This window comes from Protomyctophum bolini (genome assembly GCF_963924005.1).
Source record: "Protomyctophum bolini genome assembly, chromosome: 8".
In the NCBI taxonomy this organism is placed as follows: Eukaryota; Metazoa; Chordata; class Actinopteri; order Myctophiformes; family Myctophidae; genus Protomyctophum; species Protomyctophum bolini.
The window spans coordinates 21,381,690-21,394,133 of NC_137869.1; the positions used below are offsets into that span (position 1 = coordinate 21,381,690).

The following is a 12,444-nucleotide window of genomic DNA, read 5'->3' on the forward strand; positions in this document are numbered from 1 at the left end:
GTCTTTTTTTTGGACCAATACAATCCGTTCTCTCTGACCTCATCGCCGTTCCAATCAAGCGTAGAGGGCTACAATCAACCGTGGTGTTCAGATTATATCGCAAATTATAATAATTGAGAATAATGGTTTCCATGTCAGTTTCATTTCGACTCGGAATTGTTCTCATACAGGTCTGGAAATGAGGTGGGCGGCTGGAAGGTTTAATACATGCTCGGAAGTGCAAAGGGTCCTCGCACTCTGCAGGGGCATAGTTATTCATTATTATAATAATAACTCTATTTTTGGACATACAGTACACCTGTCTTATATTCTCAGGAGCGACTTCGTCATCCTTGTGAAATCAGCCCTCTGTCCCCCTGGATCTCCTCGGAGGAACCAAAGCTGGTGCTCCCATCACGGCACTAGTTGGAGTCTAACTGAGGCTCTTAGGGAAGCAGAAACGTTTGTGTTTGCTGGATACGGTACAGTAACTCAACCGTTTAACACTGTAATTTAAAGCAGTGTTGTTATTAAGGGTAGCGGCTCTGAACTGACACTCTTAATACAGATCATATTGTTAGGAAACTTTTGAAAATGTTTATTTATTTTTTAATCCAAAGACATTATACCTTAGATTTCTTGTCTTCATCTATTACATGCTTGTCTAGAGCACACAATAGCGTACAGAGATAGAAAGAAAATCACCAATCAAATAATCACTATGTATGGAGCACACACAAACAGACAAAGCTGGGCATAGGAGGGGCTAGCGTCCCTTACAAAGCTTTGAATAGCTTTAACACTTATCACATGCACTACGTAGAAGCACAGCATGCCTCTCAGAGATTATTCCTAGGGGCAATGAAGCTCAAAGCAGTAAAACGTGATGTACTGATTTAAACACTTGAACCCTAGCCCTATATTCTGCGGAAAACATTCAGCTAAATTAGCTGATCTACAGTAAGCTTTGCGTTGTGAGCCTGTAGATCATTTATTTTCGGCAAAGAGATTTGGAGTACAGGGGGGAAAGGGAGCGGATCTAGTATAGAGCCCTGGGGGACCCCAGTCAACAAATAATATCAGGTTTAAGTGGTTAACTCTGGACTGGAGTGTAAGAATGGACCCGTATAAGTTAAATGAACCCTCATGGATTTAGGCATATGCAGGACGTGCGCGTGCTGTGCGGCTTTGGCGGCGTACTTAAGAGGTCCTGATGAAAGAGGAGAGCTTGTGTGAGCCCCCGTCGCCTCTCAAATTAGCCCACGCAGGAGCCCCTCGGCCCGTCGCATGGAGACCCAGGAACCTCCCTTACGGCTTATGTTGCACCACGCTGCTAATGTGCGAATTGCGCGGCTTTGCGACGCATGTTGCTAATATACCGTTGTGTGTGGCAAACATGTCAGGCACATGTATGCGGTTGTCCATGTGTGCATGGGGCGGGTGTGTGGGCGAGCACACAGAGAACACACCGACCCACACACACACAAACAAGCATGATGTCCTTCATCTGCACGTGTCAGACGTCATAATTATTACAGCATAAATGAGAAGACAAAATCTCCTTGGTCCTGTCAAAGCTCATCACAAACATACAGAGACCTCCCACACGGAGGAAAAACAAGACTTCAACCAGGAGACCTCCAATTCGGGGCCGTCCTTTAAATAGACGTCTAAATACTCTCTTCATCCTCAGCTCACACCATAACAGCCGTAATGAAACACGGATACACTGCCCATGTTTCGCTCATCAAGCAATTATGTTATTTTGCTCATCTTTCAGCCTCTGGTTACAGAGCAGGGTCGCAGTGAGCAGGAGGCCAGACACGCTGTCTGCACTCATGAAAGAGAGCTCTCCACAATTCTCACCTTCTACGCAGTCAAATACTCATTTATCCATATGTCACTCAGAGAGGGTAAATACTATACTACTATACGGAAAGGACCCTTACCTTAACGGTTACATTTGTACTCTCTCAAAGTCAACGGTGTTCAACGAATTATTACCTAAAGCTCATAAGCGCACTGTCTCCCCTGACCTCGTGAGGATTCCGTCACGCAGGAGACTTGGGTTCACATACCGGGCGGGTAGGACATGAAACGGCATTCAGCTTTAAATTAACACTGGGTTATTTGCCGTGCAAATGTGTGCATTGCTCAGCCAGCGTCTCCAACGCAGACTCAGCTGTTGTGTGCGTTTGTATGTTGTGAAGGGAGAGGAACATCCATAACCATACAGTCGTCTCCAGTTGACAGCTTTCAATGACACTTACGCTTTTCCGTGTCCTTCCATTGTCTTTTACCACATTCCAATCCAACAGCTCCTTTCAAAGACTCTGACCGTTGCTGAATGGCCATTGCTCTAAAACACACAGCTATATCCTTTACAGTTGTATTTGCCAGGTAGACCGTGTTGGGGCCCTATTCAAATACTGAGGCTTTCTCACTGCAGAATAAGTTTCTTTTTCATTCAGTACTGTACATTGATTCCCAGAAAACACTTATCTTGGTTGGGTATACCCCTGCCTTGAGATGAAATCATGCTCGCCTTGAAAACGCACAAGCGTCGCGCGCGCTTACTTACACACACACACACACACACACACACACACACACACACACACACACACACACACACACACACACACACACACACACACACACACACACACACACACACACACACACACACACACACACACACACACACACACACACACACACACACACACACACACACACACACACACACACACAATTTTTCAAACTGAGGAAAGTGCCAAGCAACATTTGCTCAAAATGATACAACAAAGCATAAATTAGCCAAGCTGGGCTTGGTACCCACAAGGACTGCGTTTGTCCCAGGACCATACTGATACTGATTCCTATAAACTGACTAAAAATCACACCTGTGTGAACTCCCCTCTCCCCCTGTCTCTCTCTCTCTCTCTGTAATTAGCACTTTAGGCAACAGTGCAACACTATCTCTCTCTCTCTGTTTCTGGCACAACAGCGCCACTTTTGCCCCTACTGGTACTCATAGCCACACACAAAGTCACATAGGTTAACACGGACATTGCTGTTCCTTGGAGTGGTTGCACCACTCAAAAAACCATGCATTCCTCTTCCTCTCTCTCATGGCCTCACCTGGGAGAAGTTGAGTCCGTTGAGCGGGTGACACTGCTCCTCCACGCGCTCCACGGCGCCCGTCCTCTTCCTCATCCTCTCCGCCTCCTGGGCCAGGAAGAGGTCCAGCACCGGCGTCCCGCGGGACCGCACGTCCCACTCCGTCAGCGAGTTGACCATCAGCATCACCCACACGGGCCTCTTCCGCTCCCAGTTGCCCGCAATGGCGTTGAACAGGTAGTCGGCGTAGAGGCCGCGGCCCCGCTGGTCGGGCGTCATCCAGTAGGGCATCATGTGCTTGACGTAGTCCAGGTGGCGCTTGAGGCGGCGGTACAGCTCCCGGGGCAGCAGCGTCTGCAGGTTCTCGCCGTGGGGCAGCAGCTGGCAGCTGGTCAGCTTGGAGATGGTCAGCGGGTCCGTCAGGTCCAGCTCGAAGAAGACGTTGGGGCTGTCTCGGAAGGCCCGCTTGGAGCCGTCGGGGATGAAGTCCCACACGCGGGTGTACGGCACGTGGATGGTCCCGAACAGGTAGGACGGAGGGTGGGGGGGAGCGCGCTTCACCGTCCACAGGAAGGAGTTCATGTCACTTTGCTGTGGGGTGGGGGGACATCAGAAGAACACATTTGACTTGAGAAATCTGAGACACGCAAACTATTGTCTTATGTTCTTAAGCATCCGTGTCATTTTAGATTTTTTTGGGTGTTGGCTATATTCCTAAAATAGCAGATCCGATACGCTCACAGTGCATTACTTCGTGCCGCGCTGCGACTGCGAGCTTGAACATCTGCTATTTGGACATTTTTTTAAAGTGTTGAATTATATAAAAAAAGTTTGAGAATACAGGTTTAGAAGGCCTCGCTCAGGTCTTAATTGGTTAAGTGTAACTGTAAAAACAGAAAAGCAACATGCACATTTTCATAAAGTTTGCTTTCTTGGCTTGTGAGCTTCAAGCTCTATATTGAAATGCCAACGAGGGGTGAACGCAGGAGGGAAACCAAGACAGCCCTGTGCTGTGTGTGTGTGCATGCATCTGTGTGTGTGTGTGTGTGTGTGTGTGTGTGTGTGTGTGTGTGTGTGTGTGTGTGTGTGTGTGTGTGTGTGTGTGTGTGTGCGTGCGTGCGTGCGTGCGTGCGTGCGTGCGTGCGCATGTGTAGTTGCTGCTGCTGTGGTAAAGTCAGGCAGTTTATAGAGGCCTCGTGGACTGTAAACAGACCCCCGTGTCTTGTTGAGGCGCATAATGCTGTTGCCAAACGCTCTGCAGAGCTGGGAAGCATTTGGAGGCGCTGCCGCCGCAGTGCAAAACGCTGTACTGGAGCTCATAAACGTCACAACGCTAAAGGAAACCATGGGCCTCGTACTCCTGACCCCATGGTGATAAGCCCACGTTTAAATTGATTTTTATACAGCCGTTTTCCAGTGCTGAAAGATGGTATTGTTGCTATATGATTTATGGTTTAGTTTACAGGATGCGCACGTCTTATTGTGGTTACTTATATACACACAATAATGTCTGGCTGGAAGTTGAACAAATATGAACAATCATGGCAAGTGAACAGTTATATATATTGTTTTGTATTGAAGTGTCAGTCATGCAGTGTGAACTGTAAATGTGTTGTGCATGTGCTGGTACTGCAGGAAATTAATGCTTTGATGTCTGTATTAAGCTATTCAACCATTATGCTGACTGTGAATCACTGAGGGAAACAAATAAGGGTTTATAAACAACATGAAATTCTGGCTTCTGAGATATAATGCAATCAAGCCTTTTTTGGTATGAAACCCATTACTGTATAATAATGTTATTCTTAGAAAATGTTTACTTCTGAAATTTAATCAAATTTTCCTTTCGGTTGTGTTCCAATTATACTGCAAGCGGCCAATGCCGACTTTGTCATGTATAAGGCTTTTCAAATGACTGCCAAAAGCTAGTTAAGCCATTTTGTGGTGAGTTATGTTATGATCATAATTAACTGCAATAAACATAATTGCTGGCACAATGTTTCCATGGCAAAAAGTAAATAAAATAAATATAGGGCGGTGTATTTAATTTTCGAACCTTATTTTGCCTATGCAAATATTGAAACGTTTAAAATGACTTTTGTCTCTAACTCAATTTTCACTTTGGCCGGTCCTGTTGCAAAGGGGTTTGGATCACGTTACAGAGCATTCTCGCCACAAGAGTCCACATCATATGTTGGGGTGCGCTTTAGTTAGTATATTTCTTTTTGTTGCAAAGGCAGCATATAGGCAATGCATGGGCATGATCATAAAATAAAATAAGATTCAACTAAATATAAGTGCGGACTGTGCGGTCGAGTTTCTCGTTTGAATATTTCACAAGTATAGGCCTTGTTGTTAACTTGTTGCGCGCCGGTATATAACTCGAATTATAAATGTAGAGTTGTAGACCCACCTACAACACCTAACAAGCCTAGATTCCAGACGAGAATCAAACCTCTGCTGCTCTGCTCACTTTCATAATATAGTTCTGCGGCGCTCTGCACCGGGACGCGCGCGCACGGGGCTCCTTTTTATGGGGTAATTACTTTTAACACAAAGCAGAAAGTACTGCACTGACGTATTACAAATCACATGTACAGAAGAAGCATGAACCCTCCAGCTGATCTCTGACAACACTTCCATTATCCTTATAGATGTAGTGAAACAATAGCCTCTGATCTGTATAACGACTCCCTCATGGCCCACCCTTCCAAGTTATCTCCAGTGCGCAGACACCCACATTGAACTTCTAATGCTCTAATTTTAATTTCCCTATATTGCCTACATGTTGCAGAGGTCGTGCATGTGATTCTCTTTCTTGCTGTTGGGCCCTTTCACTCATTCGTTTTGGAAACAGGGGCCATGGAGTGTGCGTCGAGCCAGCCAGCCAGAGCGCGTGCTGGACGCACGCAACGTCTGCACTGCAGCAGTCATGATTCTAATTAAAGTTCCCCTTCATCTCATCTCTGCATCTATGATAAATTCACACTGAGAGAGACAGACAGACGGGAGTCGGTCTGGCTCAGATTAGAAGAGGACTCACATTAATTGAACCCGAACAGCACAGTGCTGCTGCCATCAGGCAGTGAGGCAGGCAGGCATGCACCACCACACCTTCTTCCCCCGCGGTGTAAATTCAACCAGTTCCATAACTTCCATGATTCCGCGAATATGCCCGATAAGTGCTTTAATAGGCCGCGTCTCGCGGAAACATGATCACTTCTGAAAGGTCACTGAAACTTTTCCAAATAAATGCATATGAAGTCAAGTCACCCGTGGGTGTTCGCCCCCACTTTCTTTTGTCACATAAACAGCCATAGAATTGGCGAACGGCACCCGTTTCACTTGGCAATGCCGGGCTTCATTTCCAAAGGCGCACATTTTTTTCTTTGGTCGTGGAAAGTCAGTCAGGACCAAGTCTTTTAGCCCAAATGTTTTCAGAGCCAGTTCACGCGTATGATGATGACTGAATATTTTGTCTTTTTACTGAGACCGTGAGCCCTGTAAAAAGTCTATATGAATAGTCAGAAAGTGATTTAAAACCTATAGTAGCCCCATTATAAAATACAATAGCCTATACAATTAGGTTATCATTAGGATATTGTCAGTAGATTATTAAATTGCGTCACTATGTAGGCTCAATGATTCGCTTAATTACTATTGGGACCAATATAGTAAAACGGGATCAATTCGCATCATCATATTTAAATAGTTTGCTATGCATATTATTTCAATAGAAAATAAATTAAATGTCTAGCCATTATTTTTTGTTACTTTCACTTGAGCCTATCCTTAAATTCACTTAAACACAAAATGACAATAAACATAACAGAAAAGAAAAGAAAAAAACGTGTCAAGTTTGAAACAGTTGGTGTGATCATATAGGCGAAATATTAAATGACGTAGCCTACGGCTAGGACATCATAGAAAGGCGACAGCTTTCCTATAACCACTTAACTATATTAGCCTGGCTAATAAGCCAGACCGAATCAGCCGTTGGCAAAACAAAATAGTGTAATATTAGTCTGGCTTATTAGCCAGGCTACAACTATATACCTGCAAATAAATATGGGCAAGTGAGTCACAAGTGATAAGTGTCGACTCACCGACTTGGGGAGGTCACACTGCCTGGGTCTGCCTGCGCCCTGGGGTGCCACCGCATGCAGGAGAGCGCTCACCACGAACCAGCCAACTCCCGGCATATTAGAGACCTGCATCGTCACTCACAACAGGATGAGCTGAGGTGACACTTTATTAGCCTATACAGTCTGTCCGTAACACTCGCAGTGACTTATATCCCCTCCTATATCTCTCTCTCTCTCTCTCTCTCTCTCTCTCTCTCTCTCTCTCTTCCCAACCGGCCCTTTTGGCTTTTGAGTTGACCGTCGACTTTATAATGTACGTTACAAAAAGTTACCGGCGGCGACACTCGCGGCTCACATGTGGTGTCCGACCGGAGCACCATTCCGCCCCTCCGCCATTCCAGAAGTTATTTACGGTTCCCGGGTAGAGTTTAGTGTAACTTTTTCTTGTCTTGTTTCTTTTTTCGGTCGCTGTTGTCCGTCCTGTCCTGTCCTGTCGCGGGCTGCAGGACTTCAGCCTGTGTGTGTTTGGGAAGGTTTCCGCGGTGCGCTCCACTCAAAGCTGAAGCTTGTTGACTGGAGTAGGAGGAGGTGGAGGAACGCTTTGAATGCCCCCCCCCCCCCCCCCCCCCCCCCACTCCCCAATCCTGCTTATTTTAAGAGGAGGGGAGCGCAGGTTGCGAGAGAGAGAGAGAGAGAGAGAGAGAGGATGATGATCGCACGATTGCGTGAGTGCAATTTAAAAACATTATGGGGGGGTCCTAAACCAAAAGTGTCACTATTAAGAGCAGTTCAGTTCCTGTACACTTTAAGGCAGGTGGCATGGCACGCACAACGCTGGCAGCGGATGTTTAAACAGAGCCAACGACTGAGATTAGTAACATTTAACACGTTGTCATCTGTTTCCTCCTCTGTAGGATCACATTCATCTCTGTCAGAGCCTGTTTGACCATCACTGCAGCCACATAAGCATTTATAATATTATGGGCTCTTGTTGCTGCCACTATGTCAAATCCTCACACGCATGATTAATGGCCATAAACAAACAAAGACAACTGTGAAAAGTGTTTTATTTATTTTCAGTCTAATGGTTCTTCCGTCGATGCATTAATCACCCGTTATGTAGCACACATGATTCAGAATGAATGACCCGTGCATGTTGAGATTAAGTGGCCCCCTCTCTGTAGCAGGCGGGGGGCCACTGTGTCGATGCTCCACATACTCCATGGTGACCTCCAGTTATTGTCCAAGTGGCAGACAGTGTGACAGAGTCAAGTAGGGAGCAATTTATCACACGGAGAGTCGGAGACCCCTCAAACGAGTGGCACCGGGCCCCTCCCTGCAGGGCCGATGGCAGACATGCCTTGGACAAGCACCTCTTTGTACCCCTGACATGTTTTCCCCCTCCTTACTGCTCCACGCTCATTCCCATCGCTCAGGAGTGCCGCAGCAAAACAATTGGCCCCTATATATGTGCTTATTGTATTATCTGTTTAAGATGGCCTTGGCCATTTGTGCCGCATGTGCCTTAAATTTGATCAGCCTGGCTTTAAACGCTGTGTCCGCATTGTAAAAGACAGCCACTTGTGCCTCTCAGCCCTTGATCCATTAAGTATGGCTGGCCACAGTTCATTAACCATGTTCAACCTGGCGTCCCTATTTTGGGCATGTCATTATAGGTGAAAATGTGCAAAAATAGCAGATCTACATTAAGCTCACAACACCTTGCATTTTGCAATGCAGTCAATGTGAACATCAGCTATTTTTGACCAGTGACACTGTCCTAAGTAGGCCTATATGATTAATTATAAAGCAAGGCTTAAGTGATTGGTTTTAGCATCAACTGAAAGATAGTAATGTCAATGTGTCCACACATACAGCATCTGCAAGAAACAGCCTCTGGTGTATTTTGTGTCAGTGCTGGAAAGTATGGAGGAATTACACAATGGGACCATGTTGATCTAATCTAATCTTTTGGTATCCTTCATGACTCTGTTTTCTCCCCCTTTGTGGCTCCAGCTCCCAGACAGGTGTGTGATTTCAGTTAGCGGTTTCATCTGCACTAATGCAGCCACCTGCAGGACGTAGGTACCTGTAACCACACCTTGTGAAGGGCTTCCCTTTGAAGGAGCTTTTTCACATTCTTGGCCCGTTAGAAGAGGGCTTATATGAGCGGCTGGCTGCAGGAGATTCCTGGACGGGGGCCAGTGGTTACAGCATGGTACATATAGCCCTGGTCGAAAGAAAAGACTTTAAAGTTAATGTTCTGTTAGCGGACCACAGAAACGCTCACTTACAGAACTCATGTCTGGGGAGGCGTTAGAGAGGGGCCGATTCAGAGAGGGAGAGAGAGAGAGAGAGAGAGAGGGAGTAGGCGAAAGGGAAGGAAAGAGAGAGGGAGAGAGACAAAGAGAGCGAGAGAGCCTCGCTAGACTGTTTTCATTCCTGTCTGAAACTATCTGTGAAATGTTCAACACTTTAGGCTACATCTATTGCTGCTGAGCTCTGACAATATTGATATTTTCTCATCAGTCTTAATGACACTGCATGGTCTGAGGTGCTGTGGGGGAGAGAGAGGCAGAGAGAGAGAGAGAGAGAAAGAGAAAGAGGAGGTCTTGCTAATGTCTGTGGCCCTGCATGGTAATGGTGAACTGTGGCGCTGCTTGTCTGACGTTGCCCAGAAGGCCTCATGCTGCCACAAAACCCCCAGCATTAACTCTCCGTCTCGGCCTCCAGTCTGTATTGTTCTTTTGTATCAGTGCGTATCACATAAGAGCTGCAGCTACCTACTACTGTGCCAGATGAAAGGGACATTTGCTTAAGCAGCCAATGTAGGAGCCCTTTCTGCAGCTGGGACTAACAGGGGGAATCTTTGTTTTGTCATGTACACAGGGACCCCTTGTGGCAGCTTGAGGGATAGTGATTGGGGTACATGGCGTTTCTTGTGTCTTGAAGACAAAAAGAGGGGGTGATTTACAGGGGTGTAGAGCTTCAAAGAGAATGGGAGTTTGATGGATAAAGGGGAGTGTCCTATCGCTTCAGGCGGCCATTCTTCAGAGTGTACAGACCGACTGACTCTCACCCTAAAATCCACAGTGTTCATTTCACACTGAAATGGTCCTGTAGCAGTCCATTTTTGCCCTCTCACTGTTAAATTAACACTCCAGATTGGACAGTCCATTTCCCTTCTTTTAATACCTCTCTTCCTATTTCCTTCTCTCTTTTGCTATATCTTCCCATTTTCTCCATCTCCTCTTCCATTTTTAATCTTCATCCCTCAAAATCCATCTCTAAATGGTAAATGGTGCATTTATATAGCACCTTTATCCAAGGCGCTTTACATAGATTGTGCATCAAATTCACCCAGTCACACACACATTCATACACCGATGGTGGCGGAAACCATGTTTGCAAGGCACCAACCAGCACATCAGGAGCAATTTGGGGTTCAGTCAGTGTCTTGCTCAAGGACACTTCGACTAACTCTGGGGGAGCCCGGGTTCTCTCTCTCTCTCTTTCACTCTCTCTCTCTCCTCTCTCTCTCTCTCTCTCTCTCGTCCTTCCTTTTTGTTCCTATACATTAACCTAGACAACATACATTCTGTCTCCATCTTTCTTTTTCCTCTTGTCCTCCATCCTCTCCCAAGCCCCCCACCCCCTCCCCTCCCCTCCTCTCCCCCCTCTGTCTCTCTCTGGCTCCAATATCCTCTCTCCCGCTTTGAAGACCGTCAAGGAATAATATTGACTGAGTCTCTGGTGAAATGTTATTGTGGTTTCTCTTTCCGGACGTACTGAGGGGGTTTAAAGGACCATGGGAAGGGGAGGTGCAGCAGGAGGAGCAATAGGACGGTTGGTGAGGAAGAGGAAGGGAGGGCTAAGAGAGGGTGGAGTAAGAGGGAGGAAAGTGGCGGCAGTGTGGATTAGGGGTGCAACACATAATCGAACTAACCAATTATGAGAAAGAAACAATGATTTAATTACATTATCAGTTATTAATCTATCCCTATTTTGGTCATGACATTATAGGTAAAAAGTAAAAAGAAATCTATTGTCATTTTACAGGAGAGATGAATTAACACTAGTCCAGACTTTACTGTGTCTGTGAGCTGCATGAAGAGAAGTTATCCACAGGATCAATGCTACGTGTTTGGCCTGCATCGTACACCATGTTCTGAGATCCAGCTGTGTGACCACTGCACTATTTCAGGACAGCAATAAAACAAAAGTTTGTCTACTTTGTCTTCAAATACTTTCAATTTTATTTATTTTTCTTGAAAGCTAATTCAATTCTTTGTATTACTATTGCTAAAATAGCTTTCTACCTTGAGAATGGCTTTTGTGCTTGAAAAGATATTGATGTTTCGCAACATTTGAACTGAGCAAACTCCAATACTGCTCAGTTCAGCGCCGTCAGACGTCTTTTTGTGTGGATGTGTGGATGTGCGCTCAAACTAGTTTCAGGACAGCAACATTAATTTCCCAGGCACTCTGCTAGAGTGGCCTCCAGCATGTAAACACAAGCGGCTGAGGATGGCTATCTGTCTATCTTTATCTCTCACGGATCAGAATGAACGAGAGGAGGAGGGGAGCGATGGGCGAAAGAGATAAAGAGATAGGAGCCACAGCCAGGGTTGCGATGATAATTCCTATGTGGAATTTGGTTTGGGGTCAGGACAGCAAAAGGGAGTGCTAAACATAATCATTTGAAGAGGTTTGTTTAGGCAATGTAGGAAAACACACTTTCCCTAAGTTGCCACAATACCAACCACATAAAACGCATGCACTCGCGCACACACACTGCACAAGCACACACACACACATAAAACGCACGCACACACACACGCACACACACCCTGAGAACCATATATTTTTCTTCTGAAGCCCATAGCGCTCTTTCACATCAAAGGGCATGGCGGCTGGCACACTCGGCCCATGATGCATTGTGCTCCCTCCCATTGATCATTGGCCATGTGAGGAATTGTATTCTCCATATCTGAAGCCCCCTGCCACTCTCTCCATCTCTCCATCTGAAGCCCCCTGCCACTCTCTCCATCTGAAGCCCCCTGCCACTCTCTCCATCTCTCCATCCCATTTTCTTCTCAGAGGAAGAGAGGACGGGGGAGAGAGAGGGAGGCGTGAAAAGGGCTTTCTCCTGCTGCTAAGCAGGGCTACTTGTAGGCTATTAGAATGGCATAAAGAATCTCATCTGACAAAAGATACTGTGAATATCACAATATTATGGAAATGACAAGCATATACC

The 12,444-nt window shown here is 46.0% G+C and overlaps 1 protein-coding gene across 1 annotated transcript in view; it reads right to left on the bottom strand.

Annotated features, from left to right (window-relative positions):
• trabd2b (TraB domain containing 2B) overlaps nucleotides 1–7,740 on the bottom strand; it is a 119,397-nt gene extending 111,657 nt beyond the window's left edge. The window contains exons 1-2 of the mRNA XM_080769389.1: nucleotides 7,209–7,740; nucleotides 3,124–3,693 (exon numbers count right to left, since the gene is read on the bottom strand). Of these exons, the coding sequence (XP_080625515.1) occupies nucleotides 3,124–3,693; nucleotides 7,209–7,319 (681 nt within the window). The 5' untranslated portion in view covers nucleotides 7,320–7,740. The remainder of the gene's footprint in view (nucleotides 1–3,123; nucleotides 3,694–7,208) is intronic.
• Nucleotides 7,741–12,444: the final 4,704 nt, after the last annotated feature.